The 20,975-nt window shown below is 51.1% G+C and overlaps 8 protein-coding genes across 8 annotated transcripts; 3 read left to right on the top strand and 5 right to left on the bottom strand.

The window, feature by feature from the left end:
- Positions 1–1,258: 1,258 nt before the first annotated feature.
- Positions 1,259–2,398, bottom strand: N7532_010163 (uncharacterized protein; the record flags this gene model as incomplete). The annotated part of the gene is made up of 3 exons (XM_056622654.1): positions 1,259–1,811; positions 1,873–2,190; positions 2,250–2,398. The coding sequence occupies 3 exons, from the start codon at positions 2,396–2,398 to the stop codon at positions 1,259–1,261; spliced, it is 1,020 nt and encodes a 339-aa protein (XP_056470070.1).
- Positions 2,399–5,765: 3,367 nt separating this feature from the next.
- N7532_010162 (ester cyclase) lies at positions 5,766–6,191 on the bottom strand (the record flags this gene model as incomplete). Its single annotated transcript, XM_056622653.1, has 1 exon — positions 5,766–6,191. One exon carries the CDS (start codon positions 6,189–6,191, stop codon positions 5,766–5,768), a length of 426 nt encoding a protein of 141 aa, XP_056470069.1.
- A 1,305-nt stretch (positions 6,192–7,496) lies between these two features.
- N7532_010161 (pre-mRNA-splicing factor SPF27 family protein) lies at positions 7,497–8,194 on the top strand (the record flags this gene model as incomplete). Its single annotated transcript, XM_056622652.1, is given in 2 exon segments — positions 7,497–7,749; positions 7,764–8,194. 2 exon segments carry the CDS (start codon positions 7,497–7,499, stop codon positions 8,192–8,194), a joined length of 684 nt encoding a protein of 227 aa, XP_056470068.1.
- A 584-nt stretch (positions 8,195–8,778) lies between these two features.
- On the bottom strand, positions 8,779–10,395 carry N7532_010160 (putative 3-beta hydroxysteroid dehydrogenase/isomerase family protein; the record flags this gene model as incomplete). Its single annotated transcript, XM_056622651.1, has 3 exons — positions 8,779–9,361; positions 9,435–10,080; positions 10,173–10,395. 3 exons carry the CDS (start codon positions 10,393–10,395, stop codon positions 8,779–8,781), a joined length of 1,452 nt encoding a protein of 483 aa, XP_056470067.1.
- Positions 10,396–12,142: 1,747 nt separating this feature from the next.
- Positions 12,143–14,010, top strand: N7532_010159 (MFS transporter; the record flags this gene model as incomplete). Its single annotated transcript, XM_056622650.1, has 3 exons — positions 12,143–12,477; positions 12,553–13,206; positions 13,257–14,010. The coding sequence occupies 3 exons, from the start codon at positions 12,143–12,145 to the stop codon at positions 14,008–14,010; spliced, it is 1,743 nt and encodes a 580-aa protein (XP_056470066.1).
- Positions 14,011–14,329: 319 nt separating this feature from the next.
- Positions 14,330–14,927, bottom strand: N7532_010158 (nuclear telomere cap complex subunit Ten1; the record flags this gene model as incomplete). The annotated part of the gene is made up of 2 exons (XM_056622649.1): positions 14,330–14,762; positions 14,842–14,927. 2 exons carry the CDS (start codon positions 14,925–14,927, stop codon positions 14,330–14,332), a joined length of 519 nt encoding a protein of 172 aa, XP_056470065.1.
- Positions 14,928–15,429: 502 nt separating this feature from the next.
- On the top strand, positions 15,430–16,340 carry N7532_010157 (ESCRT-III subunit protein SNF7; the record flags this gene model as incomplete). The annotated part of the gene is made up of 4 exons (XM_056622648.1): positions 15,430–15,604; positions 15,717–15,921; positions 15,993–16,201; positions 16,258–16,340. The coding sequence occupies 4 exons, from the start codon at positions 15,430–15,432 to the stop codon at positions 16,338–16,340; spliced, it is 672 nt and encodes a 223-aa protein (XP_056470064.1).
- An 842-nt stretch (positions 16,341–17,182) lies between these two features.
- On the bottom strand, positions 17,183–19,131 carry N7532_010156 (chromatin structure-remodeling complex subunit RSC7; the record flags this gene model as incomplete). The annotated part of the gene is made up of 3 exons (XM_056622647.1): positions 17,183–17,813; positions 17,871–18,984; positions 19,083–19,131. 3 exons carry the CDS (start codon positions 19,129–19,131, stop codon positions 17,183–17,185), a joined length of 1,794 nt encoding a protein of 597 aa, XP_056470063.1.
- Between the last annotated feature and the right edge of the window lie 1,844 nt (positions 19,132–20,975).

Genomic DNA, 20,975 nt, shown 5'->3' with positions numbered 1-20,975 from the left:
AAGAAATTTATCATTCAAATGACCTAGTTGAATAGCAATAATTTAAATACTGTTTTCTCCAGGTCACGGAAGCAATGTGTTCATTCGCTACCTTGCTTTAGACGACGGCTACTGGTCCCCTTTCCGCTAATGAGCAGTGGTCTAACACGAGCAAGCCCCAGGTATATTCAAAAATCCATCAATATAAGCAAGTCTAGTTATTACAAAGCCAGGACACGTGGGCTTTCTAGACATTCCCATGCTGACCCGTAATATACCACTCTGTATTCAGCCTTGATTCAACAGATAATCTTCTACTTGTGCATTAACGAAGATGTCGGTTAGTCTATCACTTCGGAGAGCTCTCGCCTCCTGGTATCCATGCTTGGTCAGTCCCGGCGGCCCCATGAGCAATCCCGGAGCAATCCCGGGGTAATCTTGGAGTAGCCGGAGCAATTCCTGTAATCCGGGAGTAGTCAGAGTACCCGGAGTGTTCCCGGAGTGCTCCCGAGGCGCGGCGTTTCCGTAGCAGCTCTTGAGCGACCCACTGCCAGCTGATTCATAATCAGTTGATGCATAAAGAACCTTTGTACTGCGACGGTTCACATGTTTGATGGTTGATGCCTGCTTCCGCAGGCATCCCTCATGTATTTAGATCGTCTCTCGTCCTCTCGCACTCTCTCCCTTCTTCCTTCCCCATGCTTAGTTACTTCGTTGAATGCTACTACGTTGATGTTGTCTCTTCGTACCTGAGCTGTAACATGTACTGCACCCCTCCGATGTTACAGTAGCCCACTCTAGTGGGGTTCCTGGGATCGCAGATAGACAACGTGTTCACGCGTCCCTTCCACATCTAGCAGGTCTCGGTTTATTATATACACCTGCCTCCGATATGTTAACTTTTATGTCGCCTAAGATCCAAGGATATAGCTCAGTTTCTGCTCTTAACTTACTGAATCTAAGGGGCTTCCCGTCGTTCTTTTTGATTACTGCTGCTAAGGAAGTTTTCTTGAAAAATATATTTTCTTGAACCCAGGCTGAAAGTCCACCCTCGTCATACCTCCTGCTCTCAGACGACATTTCACATCCTGCGGCCTATTGCGCAGCAGGCTCTTCATCGGTCAGACCCTGCTACTATAGTATGGCCCTAACTCATACATTGTCCTCGCCACCCATAGCTATGATTGACACCGGCTTAACATCCATGCTACGCCTGCAGGTATTGATTCTCGGCGTTGCGCGTTCACAGCAGGCCCCGATAGGGTAAATGATGTCGTATTTATATGAAGATGTATGCTAAAACAGCCCCCAGGATGCTCCAGATCTGACGAATGTTCACTCCGGCTGCGGCAAGCGCACCGGATTCATAATCCAAACTCAGGGAATTATTCCCGAACCCCATGCTCGGTGTCCATGTCACTGGAGTCCCCTCGTTTAAGACATCCGAGTGTGCAGCATCAATCCTCCCCAAGAACTCGATCGTCAACCTAGCTGAAATTCTTGGCGTCTCCTCATCCTCTTCGGCCAAGGTATTCGCGACAATCCACGATCGAATACTGAAACTTGCCGAAGAGTCGTCAAATGTCAGCTGCACGGTCGGGTTTGTCACACCGCTAACGTCGTCAAGGTCATCATCGAGTGAAATGGGAACGACACCCCACCATCCCTCGGTACGGGAGCAGGTCGACATATTCATCTGCAAAGTACCAAGCGGGTTCTGCTCTAGCTCCGAGCTCCCTGTTACTCGAAATGGGAGACCATTCCCAGTGTCCTCGGCGACAGTCAGGTTAAAATCTGGCTTCGTGTCTCTACTCGTGGGGAATGAATAACGCCTGTCGCAAATCAGTCAGCCGCCAGAAAGTGACTGTGCATTAGAAAGGGGTATATACTTACGACCTCTCAATCGACTCAAATATAAAGGGCATATCCCGAGTCTGCATGTTGCTGGAATCCATATAATCGCTAAAATACTGCGTGAAGTTCGAGTACGAGGTGAACAGCGAAATATCGATTGGGTTTGTGTTCTTCGGTCGCTCATCTTCGGGTTCTATCTCTGTGATCGCGAGGATTGCTGGATACGACCACGTGTACGTGATGTTCCGCAACTGCTCGCAGAGTTCCAACTCCCCCTCCTCTTCGATCTCGGAATCACTGCGGTCGTCTCGAGGCTCGACGTTGGAGATGGTGAATACGGCGCTGCCGTTGTAGTACCTATAGATAGATTCTTAGTATGCAGTCTGTGTGGTCTGTGGATACGGAGTCGAGCGCACGAGCCAATCCATGGATAATAGTAATAATCCAAACCCGTCACGTTTCGCGGCCGGTAATTCTCATCTGGGTCGTAATTAACATCCTCGCTGCCTAGAGCCTGCGCTGCGAGGAACAGCGGTAGCTGCAATAACGCTGCGACGCGGCGCATTGCGATTATCGCTCAGGCTGTCGCAAACTAAATGGGCTGGGGATAGCCACTTGTCGCAGGCGCAGAATGGGAATCCAAGAGCTGGAGTCCACAGCGCGGGGGCCACGCTCCCTCTTTATTTTTTCGGACTTCTCTACTGGATACGAACATCTAGCCTATTTTGATTCGTTAGGAGTGTTCGGACCCTTGGTATCTGGGAGACGGCGGCTTGGCTTTCTTGGCTGTCTCTTGCAGAACCGGAGTCCGTCCGATGGGTGACTCTGCACCAGTATGACTGGTGCGAATATGCGAGTTCAGTATTGTTGTTTCCTGGTCGTCTATTTGACTTCGGGTATATGGGATAAAGTTTGATTGGTGGAGACTGAAGCTCTGGCTCCTGCAGGGACATGTGCACCACCAACTCTAAACTGCCCGGCGTTTCTATAGTATCCAAAGGCAATGAATGAATTACGCCAGGGTTCTTGGATTGCCAGGACATCGTATTCCAGACCCTAGGGTTTTGGAATAAGCAGGCAAGAATGACATCTCTTGACTTCCGGACGTTGTACTGTAAGATTTGTAGCTCCTGATGTCCCGGCATTACAGCGAGGTTGTGTCAAAGCAGTCTGTATGTGGTCGGGCCCGGGTTTTTCGAGGTTCTGTTCAACGTCGATGAGTCCAACTGGGAGTCGAAGAGCTCCCTCTTCCACGCCTCTCGATCAGCACTGCCAAATTTCGTTTGGCGTATCCCGACACTTTCAAGTGCTTGCGGAGCTCTGCGGCAACTAGGAAGTCCCACCCACAATACGTGCTGACTTTCATGCATTGAGCTATTGTTAACTCGGCATCTCGTGCTAGCCAGTCGGTGTAGATCTCCTGGTGCTCCGGATTTGCAACCCTTGTATATTCTCCCTCTAGCCGTGTGAGTGTCCGTGACCATAGATGTCTGTGGGGATGGGTCATTATCTGGCGGTCCTAAAGCCATACGTCACCAATCTCGTCTGCAATAACGTTTAGCCAGGCGTCTGCTCCTAGCGTTTCCGATACTTCGGTGTTGTTAGCCGGATGAGAGCGCGGTTGGAGATCGTTTGCCAGGTGGGACCAGGGACTGTATATGGGAACGTTCAGGTCTATCTAGACACTTTCGCAGTGTTAATGTGAGAGCAATGCAATGCAGGGTATCCTACGATCTTGAACTCTAATCCCGAAGAATGGGGTTGCTGACTGTGATTTGACTCGATATTCGGCATGGACTTAGTTCATATATAGAGTGCAATATCTCATCGCCAATTAATTTTTATCAGATCTCGAAATTTGAAGATTGATTGACGTCGCAGGTCTGTGTTCCCGTCCTCTACCACTTTTCACTTCCCGTGGTTCCAGCATCGTTATGTCAGTGCCTCGTGTATTCTTCTTCTAAATCCGAAGCAGAGGGCGGCGGAAAGCAGAGAGCAACGCCAACGATTGTCGAATAGGGCCCACAGAGCGGTCGTCTTCAGAAACTGGCCATTGCATGTTGCACCTCAGCCTGCCCTTGTTCGACTTCATTTGTGGTCGGGACCCTATTGATGGATTGGAGCATGTTGATGGCTATGCCGAATGAGGTTACAGTTTGCTTGATAGATATGAGCGTTTCAGTGTGCCAGTTTGCTCGTTTTTTAGCGGTAAACCCGGAACCATGGTGGAGATTGTCAACCATTGTGACCATTCCAGGATCCAGTCGATGGCTCCTGGAACCAATAGCGCTCCGAAAATCAAGTTCGTAGTTCCCAGGAGATGCAACACTGATCCCAGAACATCGCGCAGTCGCTCCTAGCGCAAGTCCACGACCCAGGAACGCTACCCAATCCCTTAGGGGCCTTATATCAAACAGAATGCTCGTTTTAATGCTTAGGTGCTGCCTATAGGTGTTGTTTCTGTAACGTCTACGCACTGTGCAATTCTTTAATGACTCCTTTGACCAAGAGGGCTACTTACTTTAACAGAATTTCAGACTACCATCTACATTATCATGTCTACTTTTTGTCAATATTGTCGAGACATCCCAGGATCCATGGTTTCGATTGTTTGGAAATTCTATCGAGATGTTCGTGTATTCGCGAGTAACTACATCAGGGAGCGGCAATAATTGCGAGAGGAATGAAGACTGAAGTCAGCGCTTCTAGCTGAAAGACCAAAAAAAAAAAAAAAAAAAAAAAAAAAAAAAAGGGAGGTGAGGGGTTAGTAGAATGAAGTCGAGTTGTCAAACAATACAATTCTGGACAGACCTAGTGGCTCCAGGCTTATCGAAGTCGAGTCGACTGCCAAACATGAGATCCAGGTCATGTGTTACGGCCGCAATTTCAATCAGGTGTCTATTGTTGCCTTGTCGCCTCAGGTGTCATGCTTTATATTAGCATACTTTTAGCTTTTATAACCCACCACGAACCTCATTTTCTAGCAAAAAGTTTGCACCACAAGTTAGCCACTGACCTCAAGAGTAATTGAACAGATATATTAATCTTTTGACCCTCTAGTTGTGGTGTAATTCACAATTAAAAATCACCCCTTCCCACAGAGGTCCTAAGTGTGAAGGGCTACGGCCGAATTGATTCAATTGAGCGGAGCCAATATGCTGTTTATCTGAAGCTTAGAGAAGTTTAGAAATAGGTGGTGGCCAGCGGTGACTAAATCTCCTGGGCTGGCCCGTTACACTCTCAACTTGTGTGTCACAGGCAAACTCGGACTGATTGTCATGCTAACTTCTGCAGAGCTCGTACTCTCTCAAGCCAATCCAAAACTCCAGACGGGGTATCTAGGATGGAGGAAAATTTTAAGGTGTTCGTGATGGTGCCATTATTTTATCTGATTCTAAGATATCCTGTGAACCATGTTCAATAGGCCGCTTATTACTGCCAAGATCCCACCTGGGCAGGGTGAAAATGCTAAAGTGAGAATATTCGTCATGCGGAGAAGTCTGTAGGTGTAGAACAGGGCTAATTCATCAACATCCTGTTTATTGTTGTTGTGCCTTCTCATTGATTACCGGCGTCTGTCTAGAGCTGACACCTGGTTCAAACCGATATTGGCTTCCAAGTTATTTGACTGTGTTTAGAGATGCCTGAAACCCCGTATCATATTATCGATGATCCTCTCAATCACAATAGCCTGAAACATTACAACTTAATTCGCTATACGCCCGAGTCCGGGATACTATTACAACTCCTTCGCCACGCAATCTACCCTCTGTCCTTCCCCATCCTACGTGCCTGAAAGTGGATTTCAATTTATGCTAGTCATATATCGCCCTATGTCATTTGTACTTATCCCACCATTAGGTGAGCTCTAAAAAGATCGACAATACATGTTGAATCTCGGAGCGACATTCTCAAATCGCCCTGGAAAGTGCCTAATGAGCAACCGGCGGGTTCACAGCCCCGATTTGTAGCATTATCCCAAACAGATCAGGCAAGCCGGTTTCCTCCACAATCATTCCATCTGTGAATCGATAGATGTTCATAGATCGTGCCTGGATTTTCTTTCCAGAAGCCGGAACACCAAAGAATTCGCCTTCGTGAGTTCCACGCAGAGTAAAGTTCGCTACAACTTTATCGTCCTCGATGACTGTATCGTCAAGTGTCCACTGGATATCTGGGTAGGCGGAGCGCATCATGCCGAGAATTTGCATGTATCCAGGCAATCCTTTCAGTGGGGAGTCCGAAAACGGAACGTGGAATACAGCTGCTTCAGAAACTACCTCTTGCCCTATAGTTTCATCGCCTGAATTGATGAACTCAACGAATCGGTGCATCCTTTGTAGGAGAGGGCGAGCCATTATGTTGCTTGAATGATATGTTAGGTTTTTTTTTTTAAAAAAAAAAAAAAAAAATTAAATAAATATAGAAAACTAAGTTCAATTTTGACTTACGTGTAATGATCCCGTTTTGATACAGTGGTAAATGAGGAAGACTCTTTTCTTGGTCAAAATTCTGGAGACAACTGAGAATCAGTAAACACTAAATTGAACTTCGAAAAAACACCTCCGACTTGATCTTGGACATAGAGTTCGATCGAAATCCAAGGAATGTGGATTAAGATCTAGGCTCATTTGAAGACGCCTCTCGGGGGGTTTAAACGGGTACAGAAATATGGAAATTCACCTTTGATTGCAGATGTTTGACTTTCAAGTACAAATCTTTGTGTCCTGGTAGATCTCATCTGGGAATCGAGGCATACTTATACCTTGAACCCACGTGCTCAAAGTATGGTCCGTACATCTGCAAACTAAAGGCGTTCAAGACTTTTCTGTTTAGTATGTTTGCAGAGCACGGATCAGGTAAGATTTGCTTTCTCATAAGGTGGTCCAACCAATAAGCACGCGGTAGTTCGGAACAGCCGGGCTTAGGTGCAGCGTTTGTATAGGTTGTATTAGCGCAAAATTTCGCTTCTTATCGGATGCAAACTACAATTCGGGATTTCCGACATCCTCGCCGTTGTTTGGTATGTTTGTAAACTTCGGGTATTGTGCCGATCAGGCTAATATAGTATCAATCAGGACAGTTTTGTTCAGCCTCCGCTAATTATACGCCAGCCGAAATCAATAGGCTTTGTCGAAGGTCATGACCGCGAAATCGTGGGTATCGCATGAGCTGCAAAATTTAAAGCTTCCAGAGATGTCTTTCTCACGCTTTGTCCCCCTAGCTACAAGCCCCGCCCGTGGCCAGCAATCGATACCCGCTCAATAATACCCTGAGGGCCAGAGGGGGAAGGGAGAGAGAGAGGGTGGGCGTGTGACCGGAGTGAGATAGTGCGTGTGCGGACGGGCTGTGCCGAGGAGGCCATTTTCGGCCGCCTCTGGCGCTAGAAACGGCTGTCTCAGCACATATGCAAATTGTTATAACGTATTATTATTATTATTATTATTATTATTATTATTATTATTATTATTATTATTATTATTATTATTATTACATATAAATATTTCAAATATAAATATCCAATACTGTAATGCAACGCACCTTCGACCGACAAAGTTCCGATTTGCAGGATATAGATCAAGTCACATGACACAGCAGACCCACCACAGCCTCGAAAGTCAATCCGGCCGCGATCAAGACTCAATCGAACCTCAACAACCAAAATGCCTCTCATTAATGTATCCCACGACTCGCTACCCTGTAAGTCTTCCTCGATCCAACACCCGCCAGACAAACCACTCACACAAGCAGACGTCGACCCGGCGCCCACAGATGCCGCGCGACAAAACGCCCAGCGCCTCATCAACGCCGAGCTCGCCCCAGACCACATCAGCACGCTGCACCCCTCCATCCCAGCCGTCCCAGAAACAAAAACCAGCGCGCTACTAGCACAAGAAATCGAGCGCAAAGCCAGCGGTGCCCCCTAACAGGCGGCATCGACCTAACGCGATACGAAGCGCCCGAAGCACCGACTCGAGTCTCCGACACCGACGCCCCGAACCTGGCCGAGTGGAAAGACACCCTGCGCAAAGCATATATCTCAGCCTCGCACCTCTCGAAGCGTCATGAGAATTTGACGCTGCTCGAAGAGGGGGGTAAGAATGCTTGGTTGATTGGGAATATGCAGTTGGAGGATATTCTCCGGGGCCTGGAGAAGGAGCTTGCGGAGACGAAGGCGGAGGCGGAGGAGGTTAATCGCCAGCGCAAGATTGCTCAGGAGTCCAGCTCTGGGGAGTTGGAGAGTCTTCAGCAGACGTGGTGGCGGAGTGTTACTGCCGCTATGCAGGTTGAGGGGGCGGCGGATAGTATTCGGAAGCAGATTTTGGATTTTAGGCGGCAGGCGGCGCAGCAGCAGCGGTAGGTGTCTGGGCGTTTTTGTCTTGAGATTTGTTTCGGGCAGATGTTGATGGCATTGCGAGTCGCGTTGCCTTTGCCGGGAAAACTGGCTCAGTCAACGACTTGCGTCGTTCGATATTTTCTGACTGCGCATCTGTTCGGAAAGAGTCGAGCCTGGCCATGCTTTTTGCCATTAGGCTTGCATGCGTGGTAGCTGGCAATGGCACATGAGCGCTCCAACTATCGCCGGATCGATATTTGGACTCTTAAAACTCCGTGGATCTGGCCGAAACCTGAAGACGGCCAGAATTCTTCAAAGCAGCTCGCTTCTTGAATGCCTGTTCAATTTGCTCCCCAGCTTGTATTCAACCTCGTCCAAATTCTTTTTGCCAGGGCACCGATTCGCCCTTCTATGATACCAAGAATAATATGATCATTACAATTCATCTTCTCCTTTTCTCTGTCAACGCACCCTAAGAGTACACTTTACTATCTCACGACGTAGTACAGAAATAATTTTTCATTCTCATAGTCCTCGCTAAGTTATGCATTTGATTAACATTCCAATTAATCTACACATCGCAAGAAAGATCAGGAACCAATCCACGATCAAATCTTCGGCGAAACAAGATTAACATCAACCCCCTTCTCCGAAACAGCCACAGGCCCAATCTTCGCAACATCAACATCAACCTCTTTCAACTCCGCCTTCCGATTCCAATCCACAAGCTGCTTACACATGCCCTCCAACGTACTAAGAGGCGGGTTGTATCCCAACCCACCAAGCTCAGGTGCCTTCCGCGCCCGACTATCATCGGCAATGCAGAAGACGTCGGAGATGGAAAAGAGCGCAGGCTGCACCTGGCTCAGGTCGCCGGTCAACTTTGGGAGGAATTGGAGGTATTTGTACTGGATGACGGAGTAGAACTCGACCAGGTAGGAGAAGACGAAGAAGGGGACGGGCGGGATGGAGGGGAAGGAGACGGGTGTTTTGGAGAGTGTTTCGAGGAGCGTGTAAATGTCGCTGAAGGAGACGGCTGGGTTTGGATCTGTCACGACGAAGGATTGGCCGCCTGTGTTTGGGAGGTTGGAGGTTGGCTGGCTTTGTTCGAGCAGACGTTGCTCGTAGAGAAGGTGGGCGATTGAGACGTTTTCGGCGTTGACGAAGCTTTGAATTACGGGGCGGGTCCAGCTTTTTCTCCAAGTTAGTGCTTTCTCTTTTCTTTTGATAGATGGCTTTGATAGATGGCGGGGGATAAACTTACGTGGGACTGCCCTGATTCCGCAGGTAGACGCCAGTCAGGGTCATACTGGCATCACTGCCAATACCATAAATGCCATTCGCAGGTCGAATACAACCAGTCCGGAAATTAGATGACGGGTCATCCGCCTCACGAACCATTTTCTCCGCTTCCACCTTCGTCACGGCATAATTGCCAAAGAACATGTTATGCTCCTGCGGCACCTTCGCCTCGTCGCTGAGCACCTGGAACGCGCGCTGAGGCAGCTTCTTCCACGGCGCGACCCAGAAGCCTAGCTTGTGGAGCGAGACGGAGCCAGACGAGGTCGAGACAAAGCAGGAAGCGCCGACCTTCCTCGCGGCGTTGAGCACGTTGCGTGTACCCTCGATGTTTACGTTGCTGCACAGCGGAAGAAATATCTCCAGTCGATCCTGCGGACGGATGATAGCAGCAGTGTGGAAAACCGTCAAGGGGAGACGGGCGATGCTCTCAGGCCATGGCGACTCAAATGCCGTGGTGACAGCCAGGTCGTCGCTGATGTTGGTCTTCACATAGCCCACGCCTTGCTGGAGGACTTGCTGTGTTGGCGCGAGGAGATCGAGCACGCGGATAGCGGATGGGTCTTCACCACGCGCGAGAAGATGCGAGACGATCCAGCCGCCGACGAGACCTGCAACCGTTAGTCGGAATTCAGATATGGCGCGGTGTCTGCCAGCAGAGGGGTTTTGCTTTTTGCGGGGGTCTATAGACCGCTGCACGTACCGGATCCACCCACGACGACGTAGCGCCGGGCTTGTTTGGGCGGGAGACTTTGGTCGACCTCGACGGGGTTTTCGAGGGCCTTTTTGTAGCCGGCTTTGATTTGTTCGATGGTCCAGCGGTGCGGCGAGGCAGCTGTTGCTTCTGGAGGCACGGCCTTCATGATGGTGTTCACATGGCGCAGGTACAGGCCCACGCCCAGCAGTGCCAAAATGATCGGGATCATCGTGGTCCAATTTCCACGAACAGTGTCGAACAGTGTCGAAACGAAATATGTGAGAGTCAAAGGTTAGGAATGAGGGTTTTGCGCCGGTGCACTGGAGAAAGTAGAGAATAAATTGCGCCGAGTTGCGATAGAGAGCAGTTCGGAGGCCGATGCCATGAGAGAACGGCGGCGAGAACTAAGAAATGCGCCGACCAGCTGCTAAGCAAGCGTTTGCACGAACATTTACGAACAAAGGCGTTTCTACAAATATCTTATAACCTTCTAAATTTTTATTTTTACTTTTATTTTTGTTACGCAGTTTGATCCTGGCTCTTCGCTTAGAGCGACAACGGCTCGGTTATTTTTAAACGAGCGCGGGCGGCGCCGTGGTTGGTTCCTCAGGGGCATTTCCCCGAAGAATCTTCGAACGGGCAGGCCACAGCGAGGTCCTCTATGGAGTAGCGAGGTAGGTCGAATATATGATCTGAATCCATCTGTCTACTCTAGAACACTGCTGAATACAGTCCACAGATTAAGTTCTCACGCTAGAACGGCTGCACTCCACCAGCCCAGCATCCTGGTCGTCATCCGATGCCTTAGTTTCAGGCCTCCGCGCGGAATCAGTTCCGTCGTGGTCGATACAAATTTGAAGCTATGGCCTGCCGACATTCCAGCAGGCTTTTCCTATCGGTCTCGAGTCATCGGGATCCTCCAGGTCCCGACTCCGGACAGCGCCCGACATCACCACACGCCCTAGCGATGACACGAGGCCGCCTAGTTAAGTTAGTTAAATAGAGCCCGGGGTACTCCAGGCATCCAGGTACGCTGGACAGATACTTGGCACAATGACTTCTCGCTCAAAATCCCGAGCCCCACAGCACAAGCAGCAGCCAACCTGTGGCTGATTCCAGTGCTGGCGATTGCGCCTTCGGCAAACCGGCACGCTGAATCCACACTCCATGGTCCCGTCGGGTACCCTCAGCACAACTGGGTCTTGGAGCAGATAGGGGCACCGTCCCGAGCCACTGCCTACCTTAGGGTACATGCTGGAGACGCTGCCAATGGAGTTGCGCCGGTGTTTACCCACGGGGAACCTCCAGATGGGGAAGAGAGGAGAGAGCAAGCAGACACCAGAGTTGTTTGGATGTATATCCCGGCATACAGACAGTACAGGAGACTGCGCCAGCGCTTTCTTGCAGATGCACTGCACAAAGCCCGGGCCTCGCACCGTGCTCGGCCTGCTTGCCGAATGAATCACCTCACTCGGCATGGCATGGCCCTGCTCTTTTCGCCCTCGTCGACAATTAGGCTTATCACTGCGCGAGCCCCACTTGTCCCTCCTGGAAAATTTCTAATCGAAGCTGTCGCAAACAGTTTACAAATTCCGTTCCTCGAGTTCTTGAGGACTTCCTATATTTGATCCTGGTCCTGGTGCCCATAAAGAGTTACCTCGGTGGCAGGGCCAGTTCGTGAAAGCTAGCCTTTACCGTTGCTACGGAGGCATTTTCTCCTCTCCCATTTACCATTTACCGACGTGGCCAGCTCGTGCACACCCATTTTCTCTGATCCATGTGGAGTACCTCGCTGTGCAGTTCTGTAAAGAATAAGAACCAGCCTTGACAAGGCAAAGAACGACTTACGACTTCTCAACATTGCTACACTATAATCACGGAAGCAGTACAGAGGCGCTATCAATAAACTCAATCGCACCCCACCACCAAACCTTCTTTTAGTTCCGGGGAACGGCGACAGTTCGTATACTTTCACCATGGCAGCCACCGGCTCAGAGCACTCGCAAGAGAAATGGCCGCAAAACACAGAGCACCAGTCGCGCGACTCAGACTCGATCGGAGAGTCCATCTCCTCGGTGGATACACAGCAGGACCACGATGCGCTGGGCAAGACCCTCACAGTTCGCGCATCGCGCAACTCAGAGCACATGTCCCTCTCGCAGCGTGTCACGACTATCCCAACGAACGGCACCTCCAATCCAAACTATGAAGTCGACTGGGATGGCGAGGATGATCCTGAGAATCCCAAGAACTGGACTCTGGGATATAAAGCTATGGGATTGCTCTTTCTGTCTTGGAATACACTCATCGTGTAAGTCAACACTCCTTTACCTCAAAATGCCTTGTTGAAATGAGGACATACAAAGACAGATCTAACAACACATAGTGTCCTCTACTCAACTTCCTACACATCAGGCGTCACCCAAATCGGCGCCGAATTCTCTGAATCCTCAACAATCGTCACGCTAGGCCTTACATTCTACCTAATCGGCCTCGCCATCGGCTCAATGTTCATGGCTCCCCTCAGCGAAGTCTACGGCCGTAAACCCGCCTGCATCGGCTGCCTCTCAATATTCACTATCCTAATCATCCCCTGCGCCCTCGCCAAATCGGTCACGGCTCTCATCGTCATCCGCTTCATCGGCGCCTTCTTCGGCAGCGTCATGATCTCAACGGCACCCGGAATGGTCGCGGATCTAGTCGATGACGAGCATCGGGCTCTCGCAATTTCGATTTGGAGTATTGGACCGCTGAATGGACCCGTTCTTGGACCTGTTATTGGCGGTTTTGTTACACAGTACCTGGGCTGGCGATGGATGTGCTGGATTGCGCTCATGCTGTCGGGCGTTGCGCTTGTTTTTGCGCTTGTTTTGAAAGAGACGTATGCGCCGACGCTTTTGCAAAAGAAGGCTGCTCGATTGCGAAAGGAGACGGGTGATGAGCGCTGGTGGTCGCGGTATGATCAGAAAGCGAGTCTTTCTGAGATTCTCAAGTTGAATCTGAGTCGGCCGTTTGTGATGGCTGTCACTGAGCCGATTTGGTGCGTTTCTCTTCCCTTTTCTGATGAACCTTTACTAACTTTTCTGTCAGCATCTTCTGGAACATCTACATCGCCATCGTCTACGGAATCCTCTACCTCTGCTTCACAGCCTACCCCATAGTCTTCGAAGAAATCCGCGGCTGGAGCCTCGGTTTCTCCGGCCTCGCATTCCTGGGCATTGGCATTGGCGTCCTCATCACCATCGCCTGTGAACCTTTCGTCCGCCGCCTCATCAACAGCCACGAAGTCGATCCCGAGACGGGCAAGCCCCACCCCGAGGCAATGGTCTCCTTCGTCTGCATCTGCTCGATCCTCATTCCCATCGGCGAGCTCTGGTTCGCCTGGACCTGTGCCCCGGCCTCAATCCACTGGATCGTCCCGCTGCTCGCCGGTATTCCGTTCGGCGCAGGAAACACAGGCGTCTTCATCTACGCTTCCAACTATCTCACCTACAGCTATGGCATGTACGCCGCCAGTGCGTTGGCGGGTAACTCGGTTATTCGCAGTGTGTTGGGTGGGGTGCTCCCGCTGGTCGGATCGTATATGTATGACAGCCTCGGACCGAATTGGTCGGGGACTTTGCTGGGACTGTTGGAGGTTGCTATTGTGCCTATCCCGTTTGTCTTTTATAAGTATGGGTATAAGATTCGCATGAAGAGTAATCTTATTGTGCGCATGCAGGAGGATAAGAAGAAGCTTGAGGGTCGACGGGCGAAGAAGGGGCCTAGGCAGGGGCTGCGCCTCCGAATGATGAGGAGAAGCAGAATGAGGCGAACTGAGTACGCTCGTTTTGTGAGTCTTTAATTGCAGTGCGTTAGTGTTTGTTCTACTTGGTCTGATACCCCCCTCGTCTTTGCATTGGAGGTGTTGAAAAGTTGATACTGGAAAAATTGCAAAAGTCTGGCTTGAATGCATCATCATTCATAATGGCATAATCTCGTTACCGTACACGGTCATTGAAAAAAAAAAAATATTGAAAACACACCGCCCGCTAGATCATTTCATCTTGTAGATCAAATGATAGACAGGTGAGATCATCGGCCTTCCAGTCATGTCCACAGTTCAAGAATTGGTCTGGGAGAGTCCGATGTCTCAAGTGAGGTTGGCCTTGAATGGAGAGACCTTAAGGAGACACGTCTTCTCCGTAAAGGCGACGGTGGAGGTCGTGGAGATTGCGCTGGATGCGCTCGTATTCTCCCAGGTTGACGGCACCGGCAGACCAGACCAGCATCGCGTCGACGAAGACAGGACGGCCATCCACGGAATCAGTCCATGGGTTCACATCATCCCAGAATCCGTGGTTGTCATATTGCAACCAGCGATCATCGTCAAGAGCTTCGCCCCGCGCGGCCAGGTCCACGATATATGAAATGAATTCATCTTGGTTCCGGACATAGCCTACGACATTTACCCAGGTGCCGACTTCCAGCAGCTCTGGGTCCACATCCTCAATGATAGGTGCGATATGGACACGGATTGATGGGAATGGGGCTGGGCCTTGGGGATAATTATGTTCAAGATAAAGATCCCCCGCCAGAGAATCATAACGAGAGACGCTGAAATCAGCACAAGCAAGGCCGGTTGTTAGCATCGGGGTATCACTTCCCGAGGATTCGATTGGTCGAGTCTACTCACCATCCGAGGAATCGAACTTTGGCATGATTGATGATAGTGCTGAGATCGCTGATAAAGCAGAAAACAGAAGGGCGTGGGGGATTCATCCTGGCTGTTGTAAGGAAGACATGGAGAGAAGAGAGAAAGGGATCAGGGCAGGCAGTTGTTATGACTTCGTAGACGCTTACCTCGCGTACCTTCCCAGTACGTACGTGACCCATATATGTCACGTGACCTGATCGGCCCGTGTATGTCATCAATTGATAGGCCCAGCGAGGAGAGTTCCCCCTCCATTTGAACATCGGGTCACCTGCGAAAAGCCGCACGCGATTATCGCTCGTCCTGCCCGGAACAACATCTCGACTAAGACTTAGCACACATCCGCAACCACCTCGCTGTATTCCTTTGACCTCTGCGCTGCTGGCGCGTTTGCCTGGAGCCTATTGCCCGGTTCAAAGCCCGTCTGACTTGCCGCACCTCGCTGGGGGAATTACAATCTCGCCTTGCGTTATCGGTTCTGCCTGCTCATTCGTATAAACCTCGACCCTTCACTCCGTACTCGACTTCTCCGCTCGCAGACTCAACCCACCACCCACCCGCTCGCCCACGATGTGGTCCTGGTTTGGCGGAGCCGCCGCTCAGAAGCGAAAGGATGCACCGAAGGAAGCGATTCTGTTGCTCCGGGAGCAGCTTGATATGCTACAGAAGCGGGAGAAGCACTTGGAGAACCAGATTGGAGAGCAGGATACCGCGGCGCGAAAGTACGTCAACTCAAATAAGAACGGTATGTTTCGGTTTCCTCTTTGCCCCGCGGAGCGCGGGGTCACTTGTGTTTGACCCGTCCGGGGAAGAATCAAAGAACATTTAGACTGACACACCCTGCTGTGTTCTTTTAGCTGCCAAGGCTGCACTTCGACGGAAAAAGGTTCACGAAAAGAACCTCGAACAAACAACATCGCAGATCGTCCAGCTCGAGCAACAGATATACTCGATCGAAGCCGCCAACATTAATCACGAGACTCTGCAGGCGATGAAGCAAGCAGGTGCCGCAATGAAGCAGATCCACGGTGGAATGAGCCTCGAGCAGGTCGACGAGACGATGTGCGTGATGCAATACTTGATTATTCTGATGCGTTTTATGCGGGACTTGCAGGCTGACATACGGAATACAGGGACAAACTCCGCGAACAGCACCAGCTCAGCGAGGAAATTGGACAGGCGATCACCAGTGTCCCTCTTGGCGAGCAGCCAGACGAAGAAGAACTGGATGCCGAGTTGGAGGGATTGGAGCAGGAGGCTATGGACGAGCGGATGCTCAATACCGGTCCTACGCCTGTGGGTACCCAGCTGGACCGGTTACCGGCTGCCGGGAATTCGGAGTGTAAGCATCCTTCCCTTTTGCCTCTGAAACTAGATATTTGCTAACTCTGGCTGTAGTGGGCAAAGACAAGACAAAGGCCGCAGAGGAGGACGACGAGGAGGCAGAGTTGGCCAAGCTGCGTGCCGAAATGGCCATGTAGGCTCGAAGTCTTGTCTCTTCTATATCCTTCCCATCCCTCTACGTCTCTGCGCCCCCCTCCAATCATCTTCATCTTACAATATCCGCATGTGCAAATTCCCTTTTCACTGGCTGATCAATAACTACTATTTACTCCCACCATGCATCGGATGCTTTCCTTCCCACGAGCCAGCCCTCTTTTTCCTGTATTCTGGTGCCAGTTTTCAGCTTTTTTACGTCTCCATACACTTCAATACGGTTCTCACCTGATTTCTTATTCAACTTGACGCCTGCGTCATACTTGCTGGTCAAAGCAGTAGACCTGCTCACCCAATACCCGGAGCTGATCTATAGCAGTTCTGTGGCTTCTGTTTCATTTATAGGATTAGTTAGGGAGTTTCTTTTTGCTTGGCGGGGTAGTTTTAGATGGATTTCGTGACATCTCCCTAATGGATTGGTCCTGATTTCAATCTACTGAATTCCATATATTTGACCAATTTCTATAGCGCCCCATGCCAGCCCTGGATGACCAGTATGGTGTATAGCGTAAATCACATCACTTACTGCTACACATCGGGGTGCCTCTTTCAACTGATGCTGGCTCCAGCAGTATAGTAAATCATTGATATTTCCCATCTCAGTAAGGTATCTCACACGCAACCCATACTCAAACAAAGCCACGCAGAGAGCCGAGATGCCCAAGAAAGAAAAAAAAACGCCCATAGCAAAAATAGTGGACCCGCCATGACCCAAACCAAACCTAAATGCTAAACCCATTCGCCAAACCCTAATGAAAATATTAGACCCATCGAAACGACGTCAGATTCATATGGTTCTCACCTAGATGATGCCGGCCTGCGCCCTCTAAGGATACCAAGCGTAACTCTTGTCCGGAAGTGAGCGGTAGGTATCTGTCGCTTCAGTCGACCATTTTCTCTTCCAGTCCACCTCGCGGGTTGCAGCGTCTAGAAGAGATTCCTTGCACTCGTCCGGGAGGAGGGCGAGGATGTCGGGCGTCATGAATTCAGGGTGGGCGGGATCCGCAATGCTGACCAGGCCGTTTGGCTGGAGATTGCGCAGGTCGCCGTCCGGACCTGGAATACCCATGTTCGAATGGGGCGGGGCCTCGTAGACGATGTCCTGAACGTAGTAGCGGTTTGAAATGTGTGCGGGAACGGGAGGGAAGATCGGTACTTGATCTTGCGGTTGCTCTTTTCGGTCGTCGGGCTTGAGGTTCCTCGGCGTCGTGGGTTCGTTGGTTTCGTTAGACTCGTTCGGGGTGGTATCGCGGTTTGTGGGGTTTTGATTGGCGAGCGTGAGCGTGGACATATCTGTCATCAGCTCGGCGGTGCTGGTGATATCTGGGGGTGGCACGCGCTCGATGCGGCAGTGTGTCGGCTGCATGATTTGTGGATAGTGCATGATGTTGGTGTGTACCTCGTACACGCCGTTCATAGTGGATCGACGCATCTCGGCAAGTTTTGCGTTGAAAGTGCTAGAATGGAATGTTAGTTTACATCTATAGTTGATGTGCCATTGGGGTTTTTCTTACCTTGCAGCCCGAGCGTGTTCGAGCATCCAGTTGTCATCTGTGACAGGCACACGTCGCTTCTTGGGATCCACAGGTTTCCCACCCACCATTGGAACAGAGGGTGCTCCGGTATGGTAAACAGCACTCGCACCATGCCAGGCGACGTACTGGTTGCGGTTGTATTCCTCCCCAGGGCCCGGGAGCTTATCCTCGGGAACAGCCAATTCACCTTCCACATCACCGCGCTCACGGGCAGCCTGTTCGTCGTAGTCATCGGTGATCTTCTTGCCGCCGACAACGATCTTTGCACCGAACTCGCGGAACACGGAGCGCGCGGTAACCACACCAATGGCTCGACCCTTGTACGAGTGAGGGATAATATCACGCTCGATCAGGTCGCGCTTCGCATCATCGTCGATAATGATCTTGTAAAGCATTTTGTGCTTCTGGAAAAAGAGATACGAGTCACGGAAACCAATGCATCGAGCTGGCTCGGTCGAGAGCATGTAAAGCTTATTGTCGCGGTTCAGAATTGTGAAGGTGCGGACACGGTATTCGCGACCTCCGAGTAGATGACCATCGCCATCGACCTTGGTGTCACCGATTGGATTCGGGGGAAGCGCGACTTCATCACCAATCACGTCCATCATGTTTCCTTCCTTGTCGATCGGAACCTGCGGGTTTTGAGCGGGACCACGGCCGCGCGCCCAACGACCGCCACTAGCAGCTGGACGGCCTCGTTTTCGCTTGATAGGTGTAGTGACTCGAAGAGGTGATTCGGCGCCGTCCTCGGGTTCAGGACGGGGGTACTTGGGTGGACGGCCGATGCGGCGTTTTCGGGGGATGGATGGACGTCCCAATGCGGGACTCTCGCCATCAAGGACGGTGCTTTCGTCGGCAGCGGGTGTGGCGCCAGCTGTATCTTCATCCTGCTTGGATTCCGCCGGGGTTTCTGCCGCATCGCCTTCCGGCGCAGTATCGGCGTCGGCTTCAGGCTCGGGATTTGCATCGGCTTCAGGATCAACGTCCTCTTCATCGGGAGAACCATGGTCTTCCACTGCTGGCGATGATGGCTCTGATGGGGGCGCATCAATCATGTCGTCGTCCGAGACCTCAGGAAGCGTAGGCACATTTTCTAGGGACCATTAGTAGCGAAGCGCGTTTGCAGGGGTGAAGTTGCGATGACCGCAATTTCTACAGAAATTGCGTGCAACGGGGGATTTATGGACTCACTCATAGACTTGGCTGCCGCCTGAGCGGCCGCCCTCAATTTTCGAGGCATGCCGGCGATGGTACTGAACTGTCAATGCACTGCGCAACCACGATGTCGAATGCCTAGCAAAACAGCTCCAGCGGAGAGGCGGAAAGAAGATAATCCGGGAGAGCGTCACACGTGATCTCTTTTGTACCATTTTGTACCAATTTGTTGCCCGACATTCCAGGTGTCAATTTTTCGGCTTATCTAAGCTTGGTGCCATTATGTTGCTGCCTGAGGCAACACGCCGATTCCACGTTGAATTGAGGCACGAGACTGACGTCACAGCCCTGATGAAGCTTTGCGGATCACTCTTGAGCAACTGACTCGAGTCGCAACGATCAGCAGGCCAGCAGAGCATGGATTCTAGACCACCGACCGCCTACCCTGTGGCACAAACGCGTTGATATCATATGCCCTCTGTTCTGTACATTGTGCATATCTACTCCGCGACTGTTGCGGAGATTGACGGCGGCACGATGAGCTCATCGTCTGGAGCAGCCACACCAAAACGCTCACCGGTCGGTTAGCACGAAAGAAGTGCGCCGTTCTCTCCCGACGCCTCATTATTGGCGAGCGGCCGCCGAGAAGGAGCTTTCTGTGAGGGCAGAGGGCAACTATAGCACCGTGCGCCCGTTCCATTTCACCGATTTTTGCGGGCGGCGACTGAGTACTAGTTCTATGGTACTGATAGTATCCGGAGTACAGCCGATCGACTTCAGCGGTATACCCAGCGGTATACTTCGACAATGCCTTATCACATGCAGAAGTGTTCCAGCGCTTGAAGCAGAGGCTTGAACTCTCTCCTGTCATGACAAAACCTGCTTTTCGGTGCAGAAGTTCATCGCCGCTTAGACCCTGCAAAACGACGGAGATGCAATGCACATACAACTATGATCCGCTGGCCCATCCTCATACTACATATTATGGAGCCGCCTGTCATCGTGGAGAAACTACGCATCCCACAGCCAATCTCGGTGCGAGGAATAGCAGACACCGTCCATATTTCACGCTTCCAGAAATGTCTCTGGGCCGTGCTCCATCATATTGCGCATGAAATGCGGTGTCCTCGGGAACAGAAGTCGGCTGCATGGCTGCAGATCGTGGCACAACTTCACCGCGCAGATGACCTACGAATTGAATCTTGCGTTCCGCAGCGCCCGTGACCCGTGGCCCTACGGATAAACTAGCATGCAGGCGTATGCGGATTGTCGACCCGGGATGACGCTGAGGCGTTTGGAAGTCAGGAGCTTCGAACTGCACGAGTATCAGATCCAGATCCGCCCGCACGAACCACTATATGGGATCCCTCCCCGGCCTTACTCCATGCATCTCGTCGTATGGAGGGGTAGTGGCCAAGCCCAGCCCGGTTATTTTGTGAACGGCGGATTCAGGATGTCTTTTCCAATGGCTCTCCGATTTGTGCGAGCACGACAACACCCCAGTTTGGTGAGGGGTATCGCTGCAGATCCTCCCCGCCTCAGGGTTGGATTGGAGAATGGCTGGGAGTACCCGAACCCGTCGGCGTGAGCGACGTTTGCTGAAAATTGCTCCTTTTTTTTTTTTTTTTTTCTGACTGTCACTCGGCGACTCTGTGTAGGAGGCTCACATCGGTGTTTGTGTCACGTACGCTGTCTTCAATGAGCGCGACCGGCTCTGATATCCATCAAACCAGGGTGCGTGGAAGACGAGCTTGGGACTCCATGGCGGACGCCCTATGACGCAGCCGGTGGAGATCACCGAACATACCGCAACATGGCGGAGTACGGAGGCATCACGGCGAAAGCCATGGGGGCTCGGTATGCAGATGCAAGGGGAACTGGAGCATCTGGGCCGGGCCATATTGCAAGACGCACGATCCGATCGACGTC

Source organism: Penicillium argentinense, assembly GCF_028826775.1.
Source record: "Penicillium argentinense strain IBT 30761 chromosome Unknown utg000010l_segment0_segment0, whole genome shotgun sequence".
NCBI classification, from domain to species: domain Eukaryota; kingdom Fungi; phylum Ascomycota; class Eurotiomycetes; order Eurotiales; family Aspergillaceae; genus Penicillium; species Penicillium argentinense.
This window is presented reverse-complemented; position numbering and strand designations above follow the sequence as displayed.